Below are 27,976 nucleotides of genomic sequence, written 5' to 3' on the forward strand. Positions count from 1 at the left end.
AGTAGTTTGGACAAATCCTTAAATTTAATAGACAATGTATCTTTCACTAATCTTCTACAATCTTTGGGAGGATAAACCAATGCCTTCTGAAAAGCAACCAACTAACTGACAGCTTTTCCACTAGTCAGTAAAATACACTTCCCCTAGAAGGATTTAATCTAGCATCTGATCCATATGCAACAACAAATCCTTTTATGTCATACATTTTAAAAATGTCTCTCCTGTTATATAGCTGCTATCAAAATAGAATTTGAAACATATCTGGGGGATAGGTGCCCACCATGGCAGATAGACAGACTGGACAAATTACTTGGCAAGTTTCACATTTACTTATAATTACATCTATGATGTGTCCAGGTGGAATTGACAATCAGTCTGCCTAATGGGCATTGTAGTCTACAACACATACCACAGCATTAGATAATGATGCATCCAATAAAAATTTAGACGGACTTGTTGTCAGGTGTGCAAATTTATCTGTAGATATGCATCACTCTAAATTTCTCTTCTCTCTTTCCTGCAGCTATATTATTATCCCAAGAAAATAAATGGAAAGCTTGCGACATTTTAATCAGGCATGCTTTAGTCTATTGTTGCCTTCAGTGGACTTCCTCAAAGGCTGTGGCTTTGAGCAACAAAGGAGTAACTGCTCTGCTGTTTGATTATTCTGCTCTACTGGCTTGTTGATTCCTTTCCCACAGTGAGAAAAGTAACAAAACAAAGATGCCTCCAAACCTCCAGAATGCACAAAAGATGCAAAGATCTCCACAAGAAAACTGGCAATCACCATTATGCTGTCAGTCAGCCTCTTTGTGCCACAGAACAGCATAAATTAGCCTTATTAACTCTAGTGTTTTGTGGCATTTGGATGTTCCATCATGCTATGTGATCTATCTGTTAGCTAAGAGCTGTTTTAAAAGTGTTAAGGGGAATTAACAGCTTAGCTTCTGCTAAGGATGCTCCTTCTTTGTCCACATTCAGCAGGTACTTGGTGAAGTTCACTAAACTGAAACACTTCAAATAATGAATCAAGACTTGCACAGTTCTGCATATAGAAAAATGTCCTATTTAAAGCCATGGACAGAAAGTAAGGCATTCCAACACACAACATTTTAATTATGTATGCCGATAGTTTACTGAAATTCACTTTGACTGAAAGACAATCACTTGACGAAGTTTTTAATGAGCCATTTATTGAAATGCTACACCATGCAGGAAAAAAAACAGCAACAGAGATGAAGAAGAGTTACAGTTAAAATTAGAACAGAAACCTAAAATTTGAGCGGTCTTTAAAGAGGTCTGATTCATTGCGAATCTTGATGGATTACAAGGTCTATGTCTGAGAAACTGGACTTCATCCATGAAAGATCAAATTGAAATGAATCTGTTAGTGTGTAATGTTTTCAGTTTTGTTAACATTTTGAGACAGATACTGTGTTTCCCCAAAAATAAGACAGGGTTTTATATTAATTTTTGCTCCAAATATGCAGTAGGGCTTATTTTCAGGGAATGTTTTATTATTTTCATGTACAATAATCTACATTTTTTCAAATACAGTCATATCATCTTCTGGTTGCTGCACAATGGTGGAGGGTGGGCTTTCACTTAACTAGGGCTTATTTTTTGGGGTTGGGCTTATATTACGAGCATCCTGAAAAATCATACTAGGGCTTATTTTCAGGGAAACAGGGTATTAGCCAAGAATCCAATTTCCAATTTCCACACAGTTAGCAACACAACCAGCACCTTGTTAATGAGTGGCAATCTGTTGCCAGGATTTACAAGATTCCCCTTACAAATGTAAATCAGCAATAAGATCATGACCATCAGCTTTTTTGGGAGGTACTTTGATTTCAGGAGGAGAAGATCTTTCTGTGCATTACATCATGTTTTTGTAACACTCCAAGGCATCTGTAGGATGACTGACATTGCTTTTCATTCTACTTTTTTAAAAAAGTTCAGGAACCTGATATATAATGCTAAGCGGTGGGAAGAAGAGGATGTCAATTTAAGTTTGAATCTGAGCTTGCTTTCGGAAAAAAAAATGTTAATAAAATATATAGGCATCCTTCAGTCTCGAGAGACTATGGTAACATGCTCTGAATCAAGGAGTGTCCTCTCCAGAGCATGAAGCCCGGGTAAGGTAATATGGAGGATAGGCTGTTACCCAAGCAGCAGATCCCCCCTCTCCACATTGCTGAAATGGTCCAATGGAAAGGCAAGAGCCAATACAACTGGTTCCAGCAATGTCGCAGGAGTTGGCAGAACGACACATGCTGCCTTCGGGACTCCAGCTCCGGATTTTGCCTTGAGGTTAGCTCCTGAAGCCTTTTCCATGAGTGGATATAGCCACAAGGCAGTGGAGGTTTGAAATCGGAGTTTTCCTTCTCCTAGATGGGCTGCCTTCCATGGCTGACGAGCCCCACCTACCCGGCTGTGGTTACTAGTGTAAACATTATTATATATTAGTGCCGCATTGATCAAGTGGTTCCCTTTTGAGGAACCTCCTGCAAATATTTAAGGGACAAAAAAGTGGGTAAATATACAAGCAACTGTGTCAAAATATGTTCAAATTAAAGGGGGACTTGTTTTCAGAAATGCCCCACTATAACTGAACTCTTAGGGTACAGACAGACAGCGATACAGTTCACATTCTGAACTATTTTTTGGCAAGGATCTGTTCAAGTTATTTTCTGGCGACTACATAATGTGCAGGAAATTGCAAACCAGCTGACCCTGCTCTGTGCCCAGGTTGGATCTCTTTGGTCCAACAAGCAGGGCTACTCTTTTTTCAGGGCTGAGTTGGAATGAAGGGGACTGTACTACATATGCACAGAAGAGTCACTTCAAAGGTGATTGCACCCAGCAAGATTATCTTTTCCATTGCGATCCAGCATGATCCAGCTTCTTTGTGTGATTGAACCCTAAGCCAACATCTTTACTGACAGAGCTTTTTAACTAAATAGCTAAAAAGAATAATTGGAACTTTATTGTACAGGAGACCATTATATATTCCAGTTCACATTCATCCATCCAAAATACACAATTCACCTGAAATAAAGGCATTGGGAAGCACTTAAAAGCACTGGAGCACAAGTATGTAGCATAGACTTTCACATAACAATTTCTCATACTAATTTACACCTATGTATTTATACATAAATATATAAATAACTTAATTTATAAATAAAATAATTCTTCAATTAATTCGCACCTCCTTCCATCACACCAAACTATTACCTTCTTTTCAGCTTGTGTTAATTAAGTGTATTAATTTGCATTAATTGTGAATATGTATGAAAGAACAGACACATAAAAAGAGCCAGTGGTATTTTTCTTTTCTTTTTCATGATCCCTTTGAACAAGTTCAAATCTCCAGGGCCCAAGGATCAGCATCCAAGAGTACTGAAGGAGCTAGCTGAAGAAATCTTAGAACCACTATCGATTATTTTCTTGAAATCACGGAGGATGCATGAAGTGCCAGATGACTAGAGGAGGGCTAACATTGTCCCTATTTTCAAAAATGGCAAAAAGGAGGAACCTGGGAACTACACACCAGTCACTATCAATCCCAACTAAAATTCTGAACCAGATTATAAAGCAGTCACTCTACAAGCACATTGAAAACAATGCAATAGTAACTAGAAATCAACACAGATTTGTCAAGAGCAAATCCTGCCAGAGTAGTATTATCGCATTCTTTGAATGAGTAACCTCTCTGATAGACAGTGAGAATGTTGTAGACATAATGTATTTTGACTTCAGTAACACTTTTGACAAAGTGCCCCGTGATACCCTGGTTAGCAAGCTAACTAGATACAGGCTGGATAGAACAACTGTCAGGTGGATACACAGTTGGTTACAAAATGGTACTCGGAGAGTGCTTATCAACGGCTCATTCTCAAATTGAGAGGGGCTAGCAAGTGGAGGAGCACAAAGCTTAGTCCTGGGACCAGTGCTCTTTAAGATATTCATTAATGACTTAGATGAGGGGATCCAGGGAATACTTATAAAATTTGCAGGTTACACAAAATTCAGTGGAATAGCTTAATACCTTGGAAGATAAGAACAACATTTTAAAAAAATCTTGATAGGCTCAAGCACTGGTCTGAAACAAACAGAACGAAATTTAGCAAAAAGAAATGCGAGGTTCTACACCTGGGTGAAAAATAAACACACAAGATGGGGAATATTTGGTTCATAGTACTACACGTGAGAAGGATTTTGGAATTCTCATAGATCACAAGCTGAATGTGAACCAACAGTGCAATGTGGCTCCCCAAAAAAGGCCAATGTTATTTTAGGATGCATTAAGAGAAGTAGTTTCCATATCCTGTGAACTACTTGTCTCCATCATCTTGAGTATTGTGTCCAGTTCTGGACACCACACTTTAAGTAGGATGCTAACAAACTGGAAGAAGATCAAACAAGGAAACCAAGCCCTACGAGGAAAGACTGAAAAAACTAGCCTTGAGTAAAGAAGACAGGGGAGAGATGACAGCACTTTTCAAATACTTGAATGGTAGTCATACAAAGGAAGGACAGGATCTGTTCTTGATCACCCCAGGGTTCAAACAAATAGAATAGGCTGAGATAAATCAGATAGCTAGAGAGAGATTTATTTCATTTCTATGCATCACCATCCAGGCAGGGAGACATACAAAGATCAAGAGAAGGCAGCAGCAACACACACACACACACACACACACACCAAAATCTAATACAGTATACATTCTACCTGGACAGTGTATCACCTGCTCAACTATTTAGCAGGAAATCAATACATAATGCCTTTCTTCCCCACTAATTTCTCTGTTTCTTTCAGTATTCATTTCTCATCCCTCCAAGAGGAAAATTACCCAAGACAATTAGGTTTCATAGAAAAGTTTTTGTTGGGACCATTTTCCCTATATACAGTCATATTCATCTATATACAGAACTGGGTCAGATTTCAGCCATTTCATTTTTTTTTCTATTAGCTACTTAGATATCTGTAGCTTCACTGCCCACAGAAACATATTTATTTTTACTTGATGTTGTTTTGCTAGAAAGGAAGTCTGGTTTCTTAGCTTTCTTTTTTAATTATTTGCTTTATTCAAGCAAATCATTAAAAGGCACAACTTCATTCTATATTTATCTTAACCAACATCTCAAACTTATAAAAATTGCTATGTCAACCCATAAGAACTAACCACAGTATCAGTGGAAACTCCCCATAGCTCAAACTACCACTTTCAAGTCATTGCCTTAGGATATCTATTAAATCATTCACTGAAGCCTCTCATCAGGCATCAGGTTTCACTTCTGCATGAAGTCAGTTCACTACTATGAAAAAAGTAAAATCTTAAAATCTTTCTCCTTCTCTAAATGATATGATCACTTTGAATAGCTTAATGAAGATCAGTTTTTTTCTTCATTAAATGATGCCTTCTTCCACTTTCTTCAAGCACTCTTTTGCTACTGCTTTTCTGAAATATTTTCTTGTTTCTTCATCCCAGCAGACACAGGAATAGTCACAGGAGCAACCGGCCCCCATCACAAAACCTGGTAGAAGCTATTTTAATTTTTACAACCTCTTCTCCACATTCCACCTTAAGAGTTTGATCATCCCACATCATCAACCTGTTTTCCTTCTTCTTACCCTCTTGATTGCTTTGTGTAATAAATAGCATACCTGATGAAGGGAACTTGTACATCCCAAAAGCTTGGGTTAAAGAGAGCTTCATAGCACAATGGTTAAGCTGCAGTATTGTAGTCAAGACTTTGCTCATGAGCTGAGTTTAGGCTCAGGTAGCCAACCCAAGGTTAAAGCTTTCCAAACTTCCGAGGTTGGTAAATTGACTAACCAGCTCATGGGGGTGGGGGGGAAAGAGTGTATCCTGCATAATTAAATCATAAACTGCCCATAGAGTGCTTTAAGCACTATGGGGCAATATATAAGCAGCACGCTTTTTGCCTTTGCCTTTGCTTGCTCACTATTTTATGACAGCTGGACTGAATGAAGAAAGGAGACCAGGCCCCAATATGTACTATGGAAGGTTTTCCATTCATGGCTTGCTTCAACCTCCATCATTTCAGGACTTACTTTTTATAAAGATAAGGTCCCAGATTCTTTTGAACCCAATCTTGCAGACAGAAATGCAGTGCATGGTAAATGGCAGCTCACAGTGACGGTGATGGAACACAAGAGCATCAGCTTACAATGGATGGTGTTGACCATTCAACAACCATGGAGAAACACAGTGCCAACTCAACTGCACCCAACAGCAAGGACATGCGGCCTCTTGCCACCTCACGGCTGCCTTTTATCAACCTCTCTTTGATACTAGTGCTGCACAATTCAAACATATGGCTGAATGCAGAAATCACCACACAGAAAAGTCTAGAACCTATTCTGGCATTAAAAGTTCTTGGAAGTAGGTTGGACATCACTTTTAAACTAGGGATTAGATCAACTAGAATTATTTCCCTGAATTTTCAGCTTATCTAAAAGAGCCTGATATAAGCCCTTACATAGGAAGGCATGTTATTCTAGTCAAAATCCTGTTGCTTAATGTCACACTAGAGTAGGCCCACTGAATCAATGGGATTTAGTAAATTAACTCCTCTGTAAGTTCGATTGATTCAAATGGGCCTATTTTAAGGGCCACTTACCATGGCAAAATAAGTGGCAATTACAGTCAGCCCACTTGAATCAATGGAACTTATGGAGGAGTCAACTCATCAAAACCTCATTGATTTATTGGCCTACTCTAGTGCAATTCACTAGGCTTTAAGCAACAGGATTTTGGCCACTAAGTCATAGGTTGGTTTGTCTACCCCAATATCGGCAACACAGCCCAGCTGCAATCCCCCAAAATTCCTGGTGGAGATTTGGGAACAAAGCATGAGATACTGAGCTACTGAATGTGGACCCTTCCTATGTCAGAATGTGCCTTATGAAAATGACATGAATATGCACCCTTTATTAAAGACAACCACTTTATCAGAGAGCTTTGTTCAGGATTCTTGCAGAAGTAAGGAGAAAAATTCTTACCACACTGGAGAAGAAAAGAGGTGGTTTTACCTTCTGAACGATGAATGCATGTGTGCTGGTTATCACTAAGGAAGAATCCATCATTGCAACGACACTCATAGCTTCCCACTGTGTTGACACAAACATGTTGGCAGCCTCCATTGTTAAACAAGCACTCATCTGTATCTGAGAAATAAGAAGCAAAGGGGTTTCCTTTTTTTCCCAGTATCAAAATCCCACAGAAAAAGCCAATTAAATTATGATAACAGGGCACCATGCTCTGGGCCACAACACAATTCAACACTATAGGTATGAGTCACACAACCTAGGAAGCATTTGGATATTCCTAATATATATTTTCCAACTTTCTGTCTATTGTATTGGGGGGAAATATTGTTGCACTTACAATATCTGAGCTCCTTTGAGTGGTTCCAAATGTTCCTCTTAGTCTACTTATGACAGCATTATTGAATTGTACATTCATTTTATTTAAGTTTTCCTCCCCCCTCTATTTCTCTCTCTCAGTCTCTCTCTCCCTCTGTGTGTGTCTCTCTCCCCCTCTCTCTCTCACACACACACATACACACCCCAATTTCTATAATAAATGAAATATAAAGAAATCAGAAGTGCAACAGACTTCAGTGTGCTGAGTCCTATATGATGCTAGTCAGCAGCTAGATATTATGGAAGACCAGATATGAATAGAATGGGAGCAAAAATCTGTTTGCCTCCCACTTTCTAAAGCTGGTCTGCACCCAAGTCTCCTGTCCTTAACCAAGCTCTCATCTCTTCTTTCCTTCCCACTGCCTGAAACATACGTTTAAGATATGGGCGGGACAATGAAAGGAAACACTGGGTAAAAATACTGGATTGCCAAAGCAGAGAACTCTCTAGCGGGAAGAGTTCCGTTTTAGCTCAGGATCATCTGATGTATGTATATCTTCCTTCCTAAATTATCATTTCACTGTTAAAGTATATGCAAAATTTGCAGCCATTTTCATTTTTCTCCTATTGGAATCTACTTCCCTAGAAGTGCAAAAGGAGTAAAATACCAGAATTTGATTGATCTACATATATTTATTAGGTGCTTCAATTTTGTTGTCCAGCTCAGAAATCCATTCCATATAATGCATATATAAAAGCTGTCCTTGGTCTTTGCCTATCAAGGAATGTCAATGCAGGAAAATCTGCTTTTTTACAGACACCAGAGTCCACGCATAAGAAAAATGGCATATTTTTCTAAGATATACTATTAGATTTCTCCAGAGAAAACCTCCAGTGAAAATGGCACACTGAGTCAAAAAGTAGGAACAGCATTCGGGCAAAATACTAAACTGTGATTAGCATTTCAAGCTTATAATCTGTAACCGTCATTCTTCAAGAGGCAATGCATGAGTTCATACATATGGATCTTGTACCTGCAGAGAGTCATGCCCAGAATCTTTGGGCAAGAACCTCTGCCCTACATGTCTTGGTGCCCCTCAGCTCAAGCAGGTTTCCATCCATTGCCAGGGAAGTAGCCCAGGGGTAACAGCATGCCAAGAAAAGACAAGAAGGCTCAGTTGTGGAAGTTCACAAATGACTAGTTGGAGAAACACTCTGGCAGGTAACTAAACTGTTATAGGAAGACTTTGAACCCTTATCCCACACTCCATTTCTCCAAGGCCCTTTTGGGTCAACAGCAAAACATGTTCTGACAGAAGTGTCAAATCTCCACTCAGTTATGGTGACAGAACAAGCATTCTCAACAGGTGCCAGAGACAGGAAGACTGTGCATCTAACTACAGAATACCATAAGGTTGGGGCAGTGGGCCATCTATTGTTAACATGCCAAGCAATGACAAGAGGGAGAAAATTTTTCACTACTTATTTCTCCATAAATGTTCCATATATAAAAATAAGTTGTTTGGTAAATGCAATTAAGAAACAATATAGTAAGCATTCTGCCTAAAAGGCATGGAACATAAACTTTCATATAAATAATAAATTATGTAATTGAATTAGACAGTCAGAGTTAACCATTTTCAGGTGACTATGTGTAGGAAGCACAACATGCATATATACTAACTGCATAGTTTTCCTGGCATTCTAAAATCAATATACCTTCTCTTTTTTCCTTAAAATTTAAATGACGTAAATAATAAGTTGTCATGTCTTAAAACATTTACAAGCCTGCAAATATAGTAACTTTAAACCAATCCTTAGAATTTGTTTGAATAAAAAAATTTGAGCCACATGAAATATGCATGCGATTTTTCCCTAATGATTTTTCCCCAGATCAAATGCTTTTTGGCTTTTTGAAAAACACTAGAGATATTTATACAACAAATAAAACTGAGGGTGCGATCACACAGGCAAAAGGACTGCAGCATCTGAGTTGGTTTGGTTGTGGTCCATCATGAAAGGGACTGAGGCTTACTAGTACTCACTGTCTACTCTGCACTGCAAAAGGCACATCTTTGAAGAATGTTTGCCTTGGCTTCATGGGAAATAAATATTTATAAATTCAATTCCTTGCGGCACCATCCTTTTTGAAAATGTTCCTTGCCCACTTTTAAAAGAAAGTTTCAGAGTTAATTAAAGGCTTCCAACTGGGAACCCCAACATAGAAATGAATGCTCCACCAAACATTCTGCAGTGCTAAGCATTGCAACCTGAACAAATCCTGGAATAAAATTATACTACCCCACCCCCTTAGGAAAAACAAAAAAGCATGGAAAGTGGGCCAGTGGAAGAATAATGGATCTTATTGAATTGAGTAATCTGAAATTTGGTGGGAGAGGGGATAAAATAACTTGTGCTGTGCCAAGTAGATTTACCTCTATCTGGACAAGCCCTAATGCAGCATACTTCCTTAGTTTCATCTCTTAAATCAGATCCCAAAAGAGTTATAGCCAAGGTTCCCTCTAAGATATGCACCTGCGCTTGACTCTGCCCCCCTCTGTGCAGCCTTCTTCCTCCTTTGCACAGTGACAGTGATGGTTTTCAGCCCCTTTGGTTCCAGTTGCAATGGAAACCGAACTGGGGGGTGAATTGCACAGGGGGGTGAAGTTATGCACACAACAGTCAGAGCCCCACCCAGCAGGGCTGAAAATTAGAGGGCACGTTGGTTGCAGCACAGGAAAATTTTCAACTTCAAAATATTCTAGAAACTCCAGACACCTGGGACAAAATTCTGCTAAGAAACTATGTTGTTGTTGTTGTTTAGTCATTAAGTTGTGTCTGACTCTTCGTGAGCCCATGGACCAAAGCATGCCAGGGCCTCCTGTCTTTCACTGCCTCCTGGAAATTGAAATTATCCTGCTTTGGCCCAACAAGAACAAGAGTAATCTCTAAGACAAATGATCACTGCAGGACCTCAGTTCGGTGTGTCAGACAACCAAGCCCATTCTTAAGTTAAGGTTATAACATGCATCACAGGAAGTGAAACATGCAAATGAATAAAATTTACTGTATTTTCCGTGTATAAAACGAGACTTGTTATGTAAATAATTAGACCAAAAAATTGAGGGTCATTTTATACACGGCAGGCAGCCACTTTCCCTGTCTTTCACGAAGCCACAGAGTAAAGCAGCTGTGAAAGGGCAGCACACTCGCACCGCTTTGATCCTGAAGCAGCCATGAAAGGGTTTCAGGATCAAAGGGGCACAAGGGCACTGCCCTTTCATGGCTGCATTACCCATTTCCTAAGCTCCGCAGGGCTTAGGAAACGGGAAACACAGCCGGGAAAGGGCAAGAGGATCAAAGGGGCGCGAGCGTGCAAATTTTCTAATTTGGGGGTTAGAAAGGGGGGTGTCATCTTATACTTTGGGTCATCTTGTAAACGGAAAAAATATGGTATATAACAATAATTACATATCAACAGGTCAATTCTGACAAATGGTGACCTCTTTCAGAGTTTTCTAGGTAGAAAGTACTTAGAAGTGGTTTCCCTTCTTCTGGGGGTGTCCTGGGACTGTGCAGCTTGCCTGTGGCCACATGGGCTGGCTTTTCTCCCAGGACAAACAATGGGGAAATGAACTCCCAACCTCTGGCACCACAGCTTGATACCCAACTCACTGAACTATGCAGCCAGCTACAATTCTATATAACTATCCTTATTTTGTACAAATGTGTTCATAGAGTTTCATCTCATCAACATAATTATTTGAGCGGGGTTAAATTATTTATTTATTTATTTATTTAGCTTATATGCCGCCCAAACTACCTGAAGGTCTCTGGGTGGCTTACAGCACTTAAAATACAATAAAAAGGCAAAATAAAAGGGCAAAACAATTAAAATGCAATTAAAATATATATTCTAAAAATTGCCATCAGACCCACAGCTGAAATTATTTCAGTTAAAAGCCTTCTGGAACAGGAAGGTTTTGACCTGGTGCCGAAATGTCATCAGCATCGGCGCCAGATGAATCTTAGTCGGAAGGGCATTCCATAGTCTGGGGGCAGCTGCCGAAAAGGCCCTTTGTCGACAAGCCATCCCTCTTACCTCCTTGAAGGACGGCTCTTTCAAAAGGACCCCCTGGTTACATCTTAACTGCCGGGTAGGTTCATATGGAAGGAGGCAGTCCTTCAGGTATCCAGGGCCCAAGCCGTTTAGGGCTTTATACATCAAAACAAGCACTTTGAATTGGGCTCGGGCAGCAACTGGTAGCCAATGTACTATTAGCAGAAATTCAGCAGGAGACATCAGTTCTGTTTCTTTCATTTCTAGTAATTCTTAGATAGGATTGCCACAGCGGGCAAGGCAGGAACATATTCAAAAGGAATGGGGACATGATGGCTGTGATCTTCTAATCATCAAGTGATTCCCAACTGTGAGTAACCCAGGTATTCATGGACTGCAAATCCCAGAAGCCTTCACAAATAGCTAAGCTGCCCGGGGTTTCTGAAAGTTGCAGTCCAAGAACACCTGGGTTACCCAAGGTAGGAATATCTGTCATATAGCTTAAATAATGTTGTCCCCATGTCTAAGTCAGAACCTAGAAACCTTCCTGTTAAATGTACAGAATATTTGCAAAACAATAAGATAACAACTGTACTCTTTATATAATTTTTTCAAGAATTTTGTGGCAGTCAACTAATTTTATGAAGAACCAAAGCTACCTCCAACTATGGATTAGCACTGATATCTATCAGTCACTAAAGTATACAAGCAGGAGAATGCTCCCATGCTCTTCCTTTCTTATGAGTTTCCCATAAATATCTAGTTCTTCACTGAAAGAAAAGACTGACTAGATAGGTTGGGCATGGGGAACATGTGGCCCTCCAAATGTTGTAGGATTACAATTGTCCATCATTCCTTTTCACAACTTTGTTAGATAAGGTTGATACATTTTCTAGTCTACCAGTATCTGAAGGGCTGCATTTCCCTCGGCCCCAAGATAAGTCTTTGGTCTGACCTGGCACTGTCCTTCTTATGTTTACACGAATGATAGCATTTAGACCTTGCTACTGGATTTGAAAATTTTCTAATTTCTTCCTGTTCTATGGCTCTGAATAGACACATGACAACACCAACACTCTCACTTTACAGAAAGCTAACATCAAAGAAAAATGTTATTATTTACATTAGCAGCACTGCCCTTAAACAGCTAGCTTAAGATTTCCATAATCACGAGAATATTTAAGTGCCTTACACCTGCTGACCCAGGACAGACATATTTTGTAACACACTCCTTACCAAGACAATTATGACCATCTCGAGCCAACATGAAGCCATCATAGCATGCACAACGATAATTGCCTGGAATGTTGAAACATTCATGCACACATCCTCCATTGAAGTCATTGTCACATTCATCAATGTCTGGGGAAGAAAGTGAGAGACAACATGATAAATGTCTGCTTCTTTGCTATAGAGAGGTCATGACATGACTACATTACATACATGCTAATAGTAAGCATTATCTCATTTTATTTGCAAGGCAAAGCCAATTTAAGTTTAATATACTGACAGTTTACCAACAGTAACAAACTATCTTAGCCTTCCTCTGCATGTAGCAAAAAAAAAAAACTCCATGTCACAAGTGAACTGTTTCTGAAAGATTAACTTTATTAAAAGCACAAAAGGTAAAAACACTGCCAAAGGAGCAAAATAATTAAGTCGCACAGACTACTTATCATCATTTCCGATGCAAGGCATAAACTAGCAACAAGCAAACTAAAGAATACAATTATCTTAATCTAACTAAGTTTCCTAATAGCCACAGTTTGGCAAAACCTTGGTGTTCATACTTACCTGGGTATACTGTAGATTCTGGCTCTCCTCCCTGAGAACCAATCTCTATGTTCTAGTTACATCTCTCAATCTCCTGGAAAGAAGAACCTCTTGTTTGACTTGTGGGCTCTTACTTAAGTTCCCCCTTGGTTGTGTATTCCCTGGGAAATTGTAGCATCAGGTCAGTTCAAAGTGCTTTTGAACTATCCAACCAGGAATGTGGAACAATCATGCCCTCCAGGCAGAAAGTATCTGACTCTGTGTGTATTTAGAATGTGAAGGAAATAGGCAAACTTAAGAATTGCATCCTCTCCTTCTTCTTCAACTGTGTGTGTGAATCTTTGAACATGGAAAACTCAAAGATGCTTTGAAATGTGTGTGTGGCCAATTGCTGGAGGTGTTCCCAAAAGGTGTGATTTAAGATAACATCTCTGATACTTTATTATGACTCAGGCATCCTAACCATGGGGTTTCTCCCTATATATTTTTATTATCTTTATTATTAGAACTATTAACATACTGCTTCTTATTCATGCTGAGCAATTAACTTAAGAATTTTATGGCAGCACTATACAATGGTCCAGTAAAACCTAGCAATACAAGGAGCAAGGAGCCACCAACGTGCCGTCCTCCAAGACATCCACCTTCGAAGAAGACCGCGGATGCATAAAGGGGGTGTTGGTTGAGTTAGAACAAGAGGAGAGATAGAGGGTGGAGCTGTTGGAGGTTTGCTTGGCAGATGACAAGGGGGAGGAGCAGTATTTAATTGTCTGGAAGGAGGTGATAAATGTGGGGGAAAATGTGTGGGCTTTTCATATAACGGACGAACCTGGTGGAGGAAGGAAAGATAAGGCAGTACAGACAGAGAAAGAAAGTGTGCAGGAGGACATATCAAGTCTGTTAAAGGAGTTCCCGAATCTCCGTACCGGAGGAGGTTTGCTACCAAATCCCATCAAGGGCAATGCGGCAAAAGGAGAGTTAGAACCGGTAGAATGAACTGTGGTCATGTACCCACGCAATCAGTGTGGGGGGCGGAGGGTGAATCGTCCCAGTCCCTCTTTACTTCAGCAGCCACACGAAGGGGACTGGGCGAGACATCCCTGCTGTGGGATGATCAGTGCAGTATGGAGCACCCCATTGAGGCCGATGACGGATGGCGAGCGGTTTGGACCAGCCCCGATGTGGGGAGTGATTGGACTACCCCTGAAGTGAGAGTACGGAGTGATAAAATTCTACCAGAGTTAAGTTTGATTGACCCGTTTGAGGCTGTTGAGCAAGAAGTGCTGAGCAATAAAGGAGAACCTGTTAAAGTTTTAAGTCAGCCTCCATCCCTCATTTCCGCACCTACGGGCGGGGACGCCCGCGGCAGGAGAAGGACCTGTTCACAATGTTACAGAAAATTCAAAATATTTAATGCCTGTAAAGAACCAAACTGAAAAGGCAGGTTTTCACTGAAGCCTGATACAGTAGACCCTCGACGTATGCACGGCTTGACATGTGTACTTTTCGAGGTACGGACTTCTCTGGCTGCAAAATTTCCCATCGACTTGCGGCCAGAGAATCGACCTACGGACCAGAAGAGGGAGGCGGGGAGAGTGGCAAATTCAAATTTGGCGCTTTCCCCACCTCCCCCTTCCAGTTCGTAGGCCGCTGATCATGCCTCCGTATGCCTTCCAGGGCTTACTGCCTGGGAAAGCCTGGTAGAACGGGCCTACCAGGGGAGGGCTTCCCGCAGTAGGCATGGTCTACTCCCCAGGAAAGCCTGCATCAGAGGGGGCGGCGGACCTCCAAGAGGCCTCCGGCAGCAGTGGGAAAAGCCTCAGAGGCCTCGGACAGCGGCAATGGCAGCAGCGGGAGACCCCTAGAAGGTTTCAGACAGGTAAGGTGTTTATTTTAATTTTTTGTGGGGGGGTATTTTTTTTCTTAGGCCGTACAGATTATATGGTTTTCAATGCATTCCTATGGGAAATGCATATTCAACCTACGGACTTTTCAACCTGCGGCCACCGTTCCAATACGGATTAATTCCATAGGTTGAGGGTCCACTGTATATTAAGGAGTGGACATCATTTCATAGAACAGGTGTTGTGGTAACATTATTGTTTAACCTTTGGTAAACTCCAGATCAGAATAAATCCTTCTCCACTTAGGTCTAGAATTCGAAATACACCCAAACAAGATATTTATTTATTTTTATTTTACTCCACCTTTCTCCTCAAAAGGATCCAATAAAGGGAAAACAGTTGCAACCAAAGATTCTGAAACAGACTTTGATAATGTCTCCAGTTTGAAAGAAGTGATTTGCATTAGAATGGGCAACAAGTATTCTGCAGGCCATGTGCACCCTTTCTCACTTGTTCTAGCAGTCTCCAATGCTCCATGCCACTGTCAAATTTAGGTGGTATTATGGGGTAGAGGGAGGGAAACCACCATTTTCTATGCTGCTGAATAGCTGCATTTACCAAGGGCGTGGGTGCAGCCACTGACAAGTCGGGGGGAAAAAAGGCCACTGGGAGTACCTGATCCTATTTATCAATTTGTATATCCATTTAACTTGAAATCCTGGTTTGCAAAAACATCTTTCTCTATAGTTATACCATTTAAACAACAATCTATAGGTGGGTTAACTTTATTAATATTTAATTATTTGTTCCTATAAATAATTTGTTCCTAAAAGAGAGTATACCCCCCCCATCTTTCTCTATCCTTTCCAAGAAAACGCAAAGGACTGTACAATTCAAGCAATGTTATCCAGCATAAACAAAATTTAACCCTACAGTGATCCCCTTCACTGATTGCTGTCTTGTCGTGGCGAAGGGGCTTAAGTAATTCAGAGAAGCTATGGGCTATGCCGTGCAGGGACACCCAAGATGGACAGGTCATAGTGGAGAGTTCTGACTAAACGTGATCCACCTGGAGCAGGAACTGGCAAGCCACTCCAGTATCTTTGGGAAGAAAGCTCCATGGACAGAAACAAAAGGCTAAAAGATATGACGCTGGAAGATGAGCCCCTCAGGTCAGAAGGCATTCAAGATGCTACTGAGGAAGAGCGGAGGACAAGGACAAGTAGCTCCAGAGCTAATAAAGTGCACGTCACCAGATGGGTAATACTGATTATGTTCTCTGCAGCCAAAGATGGAGAAGCTCTATACAGTCAGCAAAAACAAGACCTGGAGCTGATTGTGACTCTGATCATCAGCTTCTTATAGCAAAACTCAAGCTTAAACTGAAGAAAGTAGGAAAAACCATGGGCTAGTCAGGTATAATCTAAACCAAATCCCTTATGAATACACAATGGAAGTGAAGAACAGATTTAAGGAACTAGATTTGGTGGAGAGAGTGTCTGAAGATCTATGGATGGAGCCTCGTAACATTGTACAGGAGGCAGCAACAAAAATCATCCCAAAGAAAAGGAAATGCAAGAAAGCAAAGGGGCTGTCCAACAAGGCCTTACAAATAGCAGAGAAGAGAAGGGAAACAAAATGCAAGGGAGATAGGGAAAGTTATAGAAAATGGAATGCTGACTTCCAAAGGATAGCAAGGAGAGACAAGAGGGCCTTCTTAAATGAATAGTGCAAAGAAATAGAGGAAAATAATAGAAAGGGGAAAACCAGAGATCTGTTCAAGAAAATTGGAGATATTAAAGGAATCTTTTGTGCAAATATAGGCATGATAAAGGACAAAAATGGTAGGGACCTCACAGAAGCAGAGGATATCAAGAAGAGGTGGCAGGAATACACAGAGGAATTATACCAGAAAGATCTGGATGTCCCAGACAACTCAGATAGTGTGGCTGCTGACCTTGAGCCACACATCCTGGAGAGTGAAGTCAAGTGGGCCTTAGAAAGCACGGCTAACAACAAGGCCAGTGGAGGTGATGGCATTCCAGTTGAACCATTTGAAATCTTAAAAGATGATGCTGTTAAGGTGCTACACTCAATATGCCAGCAAGTTTGGAAAACTCAGCAGGGGCCAGAGGATTGGAAAAGATCAGTCAACATCCCAATCCCAAAGAAGGGCACTGTCAAAGAATGCTCCAACTACCATACAATTGCACTCATTTCCCACACTAACAAGGTTATGGTCAAAATCCTCCAAGGTGGGCTTCAGCAGTATATGACCAATAACCTATGCAAGCCACTTAAGCACATCTTATTTCTTTGTGTTCTATAACATGGACATAGATTATACAATGACTAGAGTATGTATTGAATTTTTTCCCTTTCTTTCTAATCAGCTTGCAAAAACAAAATGGAAAACCCAGAACAGTGCTTTTAGTATCCTGTAAATGCAAACTGAAGTGGGAAATGGACAGTAAAAAGGAGAACTTATTGAGTGAAGAATCTTGGAGAAATCTTTAAATGTAACACCTCTCTCTGTCTGTCTGTCTGTCTGTCTGTCTGCCTGTCTGTCTGTCTGTCTGTCTGTCTGTCTATAAATTTTTCATTCTATCTACATTCAATTTGTGCTTGTTAAACATCGTCTTACATGGGTTGCTTATAATTGTTTGTTTTTTGCATCTTGGTGTCTTCTTAGTCGTCTCTTCAAAATCCATACATTTTTTAAACATTTAAACCTTCCTAGTGTATATTTTAGTACACAATATTGGCTACTATCATAATATTAGAGTATGCAATGTTCTCAAAATCTTCTAGAAACATACCTAATAAAAGTAATTCCGGTTCCAAATCTATATAATTCTGAGGTGATTTAACCAACAAACTTTGTATTTTATACCAATAATAACTGAGTAGGTTCCTAACACATAATAGATTTTATCTAAAGCATTTTATACAGATTTACTTTATATAATTATTTAGCCATTTCTATATCCACATTTCTATCATGTCTATATCAATATCATATCTAATGTATATTCATTAAGTACTATTTGTTTTGCCCCATCCTTATATCTAGCTTCAATTTACCTCAAAAGCCATCATGTTATGCCTTTTCCCTGATTAGTGAACCCTTATTTCTGTTTAATTCCCTTTTTTAATATATATAGGATATACCCATTTACAATTCCAGAAGTATATACATGCTTTCAACGTTGACGGCCACCTTAATATTTTTCCCTTTTTCATCTGAGTAACTCCTTCTCTTATTTGTCTTTTCCCAATTCTTTTTTCTATCTCCCTATATATTCTGCCATTCCTTGTGTCATCTGAAAACATTTTATACACTTGATCTATCCCCAATAGATCTTCCAGGCTATTTTTAATTAATTCTGCTGATTTTGTTCCCATAACTTCCCTTAACACAGCTAAAATTCTCCACAGCTCTAGGGTTAGAATTAAATCTCCTAATTTTTTTCCTCTGATTTCCTCCAGCCCTTCTTTTGCTTGGCATACATCATCCTCCACCCTCACATTTCCTTGTTCTTTATTCCCTGTTTCCTGTTGAATATAGTCCTTCTTTAGTTGCTCCTTGAATGATGTCCAATCTCTAACAGAATCATAGAATAAATGCATGGGAAGGGGCCTATAAGGCCATTAAGTAGAACATCCTGCTCAATGCAGGAATCGAATAAGAGAATAACAGGAAGAACAAGTAGATAGAGCTATCAAACAACTATTTCCAGGCCTCTGTGTGTAGGCTGTGCTAAAGAAGGTATGTTATTATGCATGCGCCGTTCTCTGCAAAATATATAAATAGTATTTATATGCATTTATTTCATTGTCACTGTTTACTCAGCTTCAACTGGTAATGTAGACCAAGCATGTCTAGGGCACGGAAAACCACAATGTGCATACCTTCACATGTTTTTCCTTCTCCACTATAACCTGGTTTACACATGCATTTGTACGACTTTGGAGTATTTTGACAAATGGCGTCTGCATGGCAGTCATCAGATCCTTCAGCACACTCATCTACATCTGCAAAAAGATACATGAGAGAAAGGTATATGGCAGTAAAAATAGATGCCAACAATGATATAGTCAGACATTCACAGATACAACACTTGATCTTATGGATTTAAAATTGTTCCGCCCACACGTAATTATGGAAGAGAACTCAGTTTGCATAGAACTAAGATGAGCACCCCGCCCTAGAGTCGGACACGACTGGACTAAATGTCAAGGGCAACCTTTACCTTTACCTTAACTGGTAAAAACTCATTCTGACTTTTACAAGGGCTAGTATAATATATACAGTATATCAAGCACAAAGAAAGAGAGTATGGCTTAATAAGTTGACGACATATACCAAGATCCAGGTCTATAGAGCCTGCGTCCTGAGCACACTCCTGTACTGCAGTGAGTCCCGGACCCTTTGTGCACGGCAGGAGAGGAAGCTGAACACCTTCCATATGCATTGTCTCCGACACATTTTTGGTATCACCTCGCAGGACAAAGTTCCAAATGGAGTAGTCCTAGAACAAGCTGGACTTTTTAGCATGTATACGTTACTGAAACAGCGACGTCTACATTGACTCGGGGATGTCATGAGAATGGCTGACAGTCAGATTCTAAAAGATCTCCTGTATGGAGAATTAATGCAGGGAAAGCGCCCCAGAGGGAGACCACAGCTGTGATACGAGGATATCTGCAAGCGGGATCTGAAGGCCTTAGGAATGGACCTCAACAGATAGGAAACCCTGACATCTGAGCGTTCAGCCTGGAGGCAGGCGGTGCATCACAGCCTCTCCCAATTTAAAGAGACCCTTGTACAGCAGGCCATGGCAAAGAAGCAGTCCCAAAAGCAGCAAAATCCAGGAATTGGACAGGGGACAGATTGTATTTGTCTTCACTGTGGAAGGGATTGTCACTCTCAAATTGGCCTTCTCAGCCACACTAAATGCTGTTCCAAGTCCTCTATTCAGAGCACATTACCATAGTCTCTTGAGACTGAAGGATGCCTAATATCAAGCAGAGGCCACCTGAAACAATTTTAATCATATATTGACAGCTTAAAACTACTTGTTATTTATTACTTCTCTGTGATGGCTTCTCCCTCCTGCAATGTGATCACTGCATTTATAATTTTGTAGTTTAAATCACTTTATGAAAGCAACACGAATTATACTTCTAGTCTAACATCCTGCTTTTCTCCAGCATTAGCCACCAGAGCAACAGATGAGCAGGTAGAAAAATACTATTACTGTATAATATTGATACAGAACAGCTAAAACAGAGGAACATGGCAAAGGACTGAATCATCTCCATAGACCTATGAGAAGGTAATCCAAGTTGCAGAAGGCACCCTTTCCCAGCTTCCCACAGTGAAGCCATCCCCAACCAGACTTTAGATTGGCCTAGCGGCATGGTCTACAATCATAGGCAAAACAGTGGTAGACCAGAGCTCCAGGGCAGACTTGGCCAATTTTCAGCAGGCCACATATCCAGTGGATCAGGTCATGGAGAGGGAACAGAGGAAGCATGGTTGGTACACCATGCCTTGTGAAGACAGAGAAGGACAGGTCTATCAGGGCCACTGGGAGTGGTGGGAGATGAGGACTCCAAGATGGCTGGTCCCTCTGCCTCATCAGCAGACTAGAACTGCCTCATCAGCTAATACAGAAAATCAGCTTATTAGTATATATTGTATGCTAAACTATATACATATATACATACATACGCACACACATACACATAAACACATATGTATATAAAACACTTTTGATGTGTTTTTGTTTTTGTAGCTCTGACATTGTTGCTGATCCTCTGTAGAGGAGAAGGGATGTTATCGAGGTGTTCAGTGTTGTAAATATTTTTTCTATTATTTTCATGTCATGAACTGCAGAGCTAACTTGGGCTGCATTTTGTGCTGTTTGCCCCAGGTGCTAAAGTGGTTTGTTCTAGCTCTGCACCTCCTGTCCACCTTGATCCTTTAAAAAAAATCTCTTCCTGTTTACATCAGAGACCCTGTGACCTTTTGAGAAAACTGTCTGGGACATAAAGCAAAGTAAATGGCTGAAACTGTTAGTGAGAGGGCAAGTATGCCATGAAGGGTTTGAAGAACATGAAAGCTCATAACCACTTGCCCATCAGCATCTTGTTGGGTGTGAGACACTTTATGACAGCCTCATCCCTTTACTGATAGCATTGTTAGGCATCCTTCAGTCTTGAAAGACTATGGTAATGAGCTGATAAAATGTTTGTACTTCAGAAATGCATTGATTTAACATTTATTAACTTTGGACTATGTCAAGTAAATAGTTAATGTGAACACCAGAACTATATCTCATATTCTACAGAATCACAGAATTACATAAAACAGGGGAGGGTAATTCTGTTCCCAGATGTTTGTGGTTCCCACACCATTGGCTATCCAGGCTAAACCTGATGAATATCATAGATCAAAAACCAGGTATGAGCCCTGATATGAAGGCAGCATATAAGGTCAGTTGTATTTTGGTTCTTTTCCTAAATATCCCAAGCATGAGTTTTGCCCTATTCACCACTGCTTCATATATTTTACATTTTCACTGAACTGTTCTTTAAGATGTCTTCCCTTGTCAGTCATAACCAGCTCGAACCCAATCTCTATTTACCTGAACTTAGGATTTAGTTGTCCCAATGTACATCATAAATTCTCTTGTGTTTAGTGATTTTTTTTATTCACTTGAAGTTCACAGATTTCACAAATTTAGTTTAGAAACATGGCAAGCAAGATGGTATCTTTGCAGATCACAGACACTCTATCTCCTCCTACTGACCATGGCTAAGGGTACAGAAGGGTGCTTAAACACACATCCCCATGTACATTAGCCAAAATCCTGTTGCCCAGGATAATAAATCAACAGGGTAGGCTCATTGAATCAATAAGAATTTGGCTAATCAGCTCCTCCATAAGTCAAAAAGGTCTACTCTAGCATAGTAAATTGAGTTAGAATAGGTTCATTTGAAGCAATTGAACTTACAGAGGAGTTGACTAAGTAAACTCCCATTGACCCAGTGCACCAACTGTAATTCAGTTTACTACACTAAGCAACAGAATTTGGGCTATTGTTTTAATACAAACAGACAAACTGCTGTAGTGGTGTATGTTGTGTGTGCATATTATGCTAATGTACCACTATGTTTCTTCCCACCTGACAAATCCTGTGGCTGCTCTTGGTAATGACACTGGTTTATTTATTTTTGTATTTATTTACTTAACTTACATACTGCACCGATTAGGGATAATCATTACTTAGTTCAAGATTCTGACTAGAAGGTGGGAATAGCTACCTGAAGTTTTAACCATCTATTTCCATGTACAGTATATAGCTAGCTGCTTGTGTTTATTCAATTACTGATAATGCACTGAATTAAATTTTGGACAAGCCACAGAATGTTCCCCAGACCTGACAGGAGTCAACACAGATGTCATGGTAGCTACTACATACTCAATGTTTATGTGAACTGCCAGACAGTGCCATACAGAAATAGGATTGTTGAGAAAAACCTTAACCATTCCAAAAGATCAGAAAGATATGTAAACAATGCTATACTAACCAATTACTGATGAAACACATTTCTATGATCATGACAACACCATCAAAAATTTGACTGTTTGAAAGAAAATGAAACATTAACAAAAAGTGTTTACAGAAATGAGTATATGGGCAACTGAAAATTTTCAGCTTCACAACCATAGGCACATTAAACATTTATTTTCATTGAATAGATTGTTATTATCTCTCTGTGTGTGTTTTTGCATGTGTGTGTACATAACGTAGGCTCTGAACAGTTCCAATTCAACTTTTAACACTAAAAAGCAGAAATCATATCGGGCACAAAGCAATTCTAAATCACACAGACAGAAAGATGCACACAAATGGGCAGCACAGAATTCATTTCCACAGCCACCTAATTTAGTAAAAGTATCAAAGCAAGTTAGATAGGAAACCAGAACCTCAAGTTATAACAAATACTGAGAAAATTAGGAAAGTGTTCTTATACTGGAGGTATGAGTAATATGTTGTTCTTTAGATGTTGTGGAATTCACAGTGGAGGATGGTGGAAAAGGAGACAAGAAAGGCAAGCAGGATACTCTGTAATTTCACATATATGTTACAAGTACAGTACAAACTGCAAACAGCCTTATATTGGAAGAAAAGCATTCACCTCACCTCACAGATCCTGTGATTCTAGTCTTCAAAATATTTATCTTGTTTAAATTACCAAGATTTACTTGGAAATAGTTTTCCTTTAAATTCACAACACCTATTTTTATACAACTGTGTCAATATACTAATTGCACATAAACAGATTAAAATATTATTTTTATAAGATAACTGCAAGTACTGTATATCATTTTATTTCAGCCTCCTGTGCCTTGTAGGATCAAATGTACTTATTATGAGCCAAAGATACCAGAGTAGAGGAATTTTTGTGTGTGTCTCATTTAAAGGCACAAATTGAAGTTGTTATGTGCCATCAAGTTGCCTCTGACTTATGGCAACCCTATGAATGAGAGATCTCCAGAATGTCCTGTCCTCAAAAGTCCTGCTCAATTCTTGTAAATCCAAGCCCATTGCTTCCTTTAGGAAAGCAATCCATCTCTTATTCAGTCTTGCTCTTTTCCTTCCTATTATTTTTTCACAAATAACATAAGATACACTTTTCCAGGCATGGATATTCTATAAAAAGTTCCATAATCTCTAACTGCAAAGAAGACATATGAAATGCAATGTATTTGTGAAATATATAATTCATTTATTTTAAAAAAAACTCTCAGGTTTATGAATGTGGGATGTTGCGCTTCTCTATCTGCAGTATAAAACATTAGGAAATGGCCTGATATCACTGCAGAACATTGTGCCCATGTTGCTAGGAGAAAAAAAGGATGCCATACTTTAGTAGCAAAAGGCAGCCTGAATGTTGCTGACACCAATGTCAGCAGTCAAGATGGTCTATGCAGCCATTCTCAGTGGAGGTCATATGGCTCCCTAAGAGGCCCTAGCAAATTTGAAGGGGACCATGAACTGGAAATTCTCCACACACCATATAGTGTTTATAATGCAACGTATACAATCCTGATTCAGCCTATATTTCTTTCATATTATGTTTATGGCTACAGGATATCCTATTGTACTCACTACTACTCACGAAGAGATACCATGCAGGGGAAAATTTCAGAGACTGACTTTTTTTTCATCAGTTAACCAATTCTTACCCAAACACAATGCAATTATTATAGCTGGTTTTCAACAAGTTCTCAAGATATCTATTGCTTGAAGCCACAAAAAATTGAAGTAACAAAAAATGCCTATAAGAAATATGTCTTTCAGACTGTGCACTTAAATGCACTGACAAAACTACAGAAAAGTATGGTTATGGCAAAATACCTGAATTTCCTATTCAGTCAAATAACTAATATTTTCATATCACATATTTCTCTTCCCCGTGCCAGCTGCTTTTCACATTCTAGTAGTGTGTAAACATTTCTGTCATAATATCCAACACTGCACAACTCCATGTTATAAATCAACTAGAGCCCACTAAACAATGAAGACAACATTTTGACCCCAATTCAAAGTTATGCCACTTATTTGGAAAATATCAGGTTTAGGGTAGACAGGACTATAATCATGTTCTAAAAACTGTCCCGCTAAGAATATTATTAATGCCAAATTCCCACACGTGTCTACTTGAAAGTAAATTAAAATTCAGTTTACTTCTATATACACATGTATATGATACATTTCATGGTCTTGCAACCACTGTTTTTTCTTTCTAGTTTTCAGTTAAGAATTTATATGTAAAGTAGCACTTGAGAGGATTCCTGTTCAAGAAGTTAGAACAGGTTATACTGTAGACTTAAGCAATTTATAAAAGCAAATGAGCTTTCTCACTAAATTAAAGAAAAATACAAAGTGCCAAGACCCCTGAAAATCTAAGTATGCTTTTGGCTTGATAGCTTGCAAAGATATTATAAAGCTATTCTAACACTTCCTCCTTAACTGTCTTTGTTTTTTGCTTATTGGGGCGGAGGGCTGGGGATACTTGGTAAGGCTCTAGTGAAATATGTCTTCGTTTGGACCAGCTCTATAATACTGGAATGAAGAATGACAACAGCATCAGTCAGGGAAGTCTGATCTGGAAGCACCTTGACACCTTGATTAAGTCTCACACAAGCCATAACCCATTTTCATCAGACCCGTGAGGCTGTGGCTGATAAAAGGCCGTGTCACCAAAATCACGCTTCAGATGCACATGTCATAGCATTTCTGCTGCGTAAACGGAAGTCTCTCTATTTCTGAAATCAACCTAGAAGTGAAGCGCACAGAAATTACTGTACTGAAATCTGCCGCCAAAATGAGTGCCGTTCCATCTCCGGTGTCAACCACGCCGTTTTTAAAGTGTCACATATGTTGCCTTCCCCCCCCCCCCACTCCTCCTTGAATTTTCCCAACCGTGCCTAGAGAGTATCGTAAGACCGTCTTTTTTCTTTTTTGCTAGCCCCAGGGTCAATGGCATGGCCCGGCCATCCTCGGCGAGACTGGCCTCGTTGGGTTTTCCACGAGTGTCACAAAGTCTACCCGCTGGCGGTGGCTACCCAAAGCAAGCCTAACTTTTAACTCGCAGGCGTCGATAAAGGGACTCCTCAGGAGAGGCTTCGTCGAAAAGCGGCTCGCGCGCTTTTGCCGCCCGAGCGAGTGCCCAGCCCGCGGCGACCCTCGCGCGCACCACCCGGCGGGGCCGACGAAGCGCGCGCGCCCACCCACGCCCCGCAAGGGAGCGTCCACCTCGCTCGCCGGCCGCCTCGAGTCGGATACCAACCAGGGAAGAGGAGCCCGGCAGCTCGGAGCTGTCCTTGAGGAGGGGCGGTGAAAAGCAGGAGCGGCGGCGGCAGCAGCAGCAGCAGGAAAAGCGCCTCTGCCGCCACCACAGGGCGACGGTGTCCAGACCCCATGGCTCTGCTGGCCCTTTCCGCTCCGAGCGCTCCTTCTGCTGCTGCTGCTGCTGCTGTTGCTGCTGCTACCGCCGCCGCCGTTGTGGGTCGCTCCTCCTGAGGAGGCTGCCGCCCCCTTGGGGCCCAACCGAGCGCGCCTCCGCGAGGGGAGGCGTCTGTCACAGCCCGCCCCGCCGCCGCCGCCGCCGCCGCCTGGCCTCCCGGTGCGAGCTCTGCCTGGCTTGGGAGGAAAGCCAGGCGATCGGGGGACCCGGCTGCGGACTCCTCTTTCCTGCTCTCCTGCTCCGTGTCAGAGAGGTCGGATCTCCTCAAAATTAAGCTTAAAGTCATGGAGCATTGGAACGAGTGGGCCGTCTGGATCCACTGGACGACCCACTCAGTGGGCCGTCTGGACTTGCAAAGTAACCGTAAGAAGATGACTCGGGGAAATTGGAGTATCCTCCTCCACGGTTTACTTTCCAGGGGCGACCCTATCATGTGAACGGTTAAGGAGGATACTCCGATTTGCGCCATATTTTAAACGCCAACCTTTAAAATACATTCAAAGAATCATTCTACTTGGAGCCAGTTCTCAACCCTTCATAGCTGTCTAACCCAACAAGAGGGACTTCACCGTTGAGCAAAGTGTCATTGCGTTAGAATGAAGACAGACCAACCTGAGCAGGTGAACCTTTTCCACGTGGGAAGCTTCACGGATGTTGATGTCATTCCTTGAATTTGACAAATGGAGATACACGTGTTAAACTTGCACTTTGCACCCAGTAGCCTCTGATACAAATCCTCTTCTGCAGGGAGGTGCCATTTTCAGAATGTCAGCATTCAATTCACGCTGTTAGAGACAGTATTGTATATCCAGATTCCCAACAAAGTGGTGACTGGAGAATTTTACACAAGCTGTGCAGGTACTTTTAACCACCAAACATGGGGACTGGGTTCATGTTCAATGCACAGCTGTAACTGGCTACTCTTCTCATCTCTGTTCCTAACATTTAATACCTTCACTCAGGCAGCTGTTAAGAGGATGAAAGAGTTGGTGAACTTTAATCATTACACATTTGTGTTGCCTCCTCCTAATCTGCCACCTGTCTGTGTTACCTGTGTCACTGCTGTTAAATTGATTGTGTTATGGTGACCCCAGTTTCCAAAGTATGTGAAATATCTAAGGAGTATTTTTATGTGCCCTGTTGGTCTCATTTATAAATTTTTGATTGGCCCAAGAACAAATGCTAGGTGACTTAAAATGTAAAGGGGGGGGGGATCCACCAAAAAACAAAATCAAAATTTAAGTCAACAAACAATAAATCAAAGTGTACAGCTTTTTAAAAAGGAATATGAACATGCCTGCTACCAAGGCATTATAAACAGGGACCACCGGTTTGATATTATCATAGTGTTAAAACAATGTCAGAACCAGAATACAGTATAATTTTAAAGAGTCTTCCAGTTTCCAGAATACCTCCTCCTCCTCCACTGTACCTCCATTCTACCACAGAATCAACTAGGGTATCTCCTTCCTTATTATTTTTTCCCATTCTCAATAAATAAATACATAATTCTTTCATCCATCTCAATCTTCCAACTCCTTTCTAATTTCCACCTCAAAATTTTTGGAACAAACAATTTACTGTGTTGTCTTGACTTTCTCTCTGGCAGCTGATGATTGTGATTTTGAGAGTGCAAAGAATTCAGATCTTCGCTTGTGCTTTAAGGTGTTATCATTCTAAGGTACTGAACTCTATCCCCTCAATAAGTTTAATACAAAAGATTCCAGTCCCCATGTCTTTCAGAGTCTTCTTTTTGTGCTCTTTTGGTTGGCCTATAAAGATATAATCTCAATATGAAGTCTAGAATTACTCCCTGCATGACTCCTTTACTCCCTAGGTCTCATGATTAGGTCT

At 40.5% G+C, this 27,976-nt stretch overlaps 1 protein-coding gene across 7 annotated transcripts in view; it reads right to left on the reverse strand.

Moving 5' to 3' along the window:
* The window catches only part of SCUBE2 (signal peptide, CUB domain and EGF like domain containing 2), a 93,864-nt gene extending 67,636 nt beyond the window's left edge, over positions 1–26,228 (reverse strand). For 6 of the 7 annotated variants that reach the window (XM_072985747.2, XM_072985750.2, XM_072985754.2 and 3 more), the window contains exons 1-4: positions 25,946–26,159; positions 18,989–19,111; positions 12,696–12,821; positions 7,067–7,201 (exon numbers count right to left, since the gene is read on the reverse strand). In XM_072985747.2, the coding sequence (XP_072841848.2) occupies positions 7,067–7,201; positions 12,696–12,821; positions 18,989–19,111; positions 25,946–26,078 (517 nt within the window). In that variant the 5' untranslated portion in view covers positions 26,079–26,159. Of the gene's footprint in view, positions 1–7,066; positions 7,202–12,695; positions 12,822–18,988; positions 19,112–25,945 lie in introns of all 7 variants that reach the window. The other variant, XM_072985746.2, reaches the window with a different exon arrangement.
* Between the last annotated feature and the right edge of the window lie 1,748 nt (positions 26,229–27,976).

The sequence above is a fragment of the Pogona vitticeps genome, chromosome 1, assembly GCF_051106095.1.
Source record: "Pogona vitticeps strain Pit_001003342236 chromosome 1, PviZW2.1, whole genome shotgun sequence".
NCBI lineage: Eukaryota > Metazoa > Chordata > Lepidosauria > Squamata > Agamidae > Pogona > Pogona vitticeps.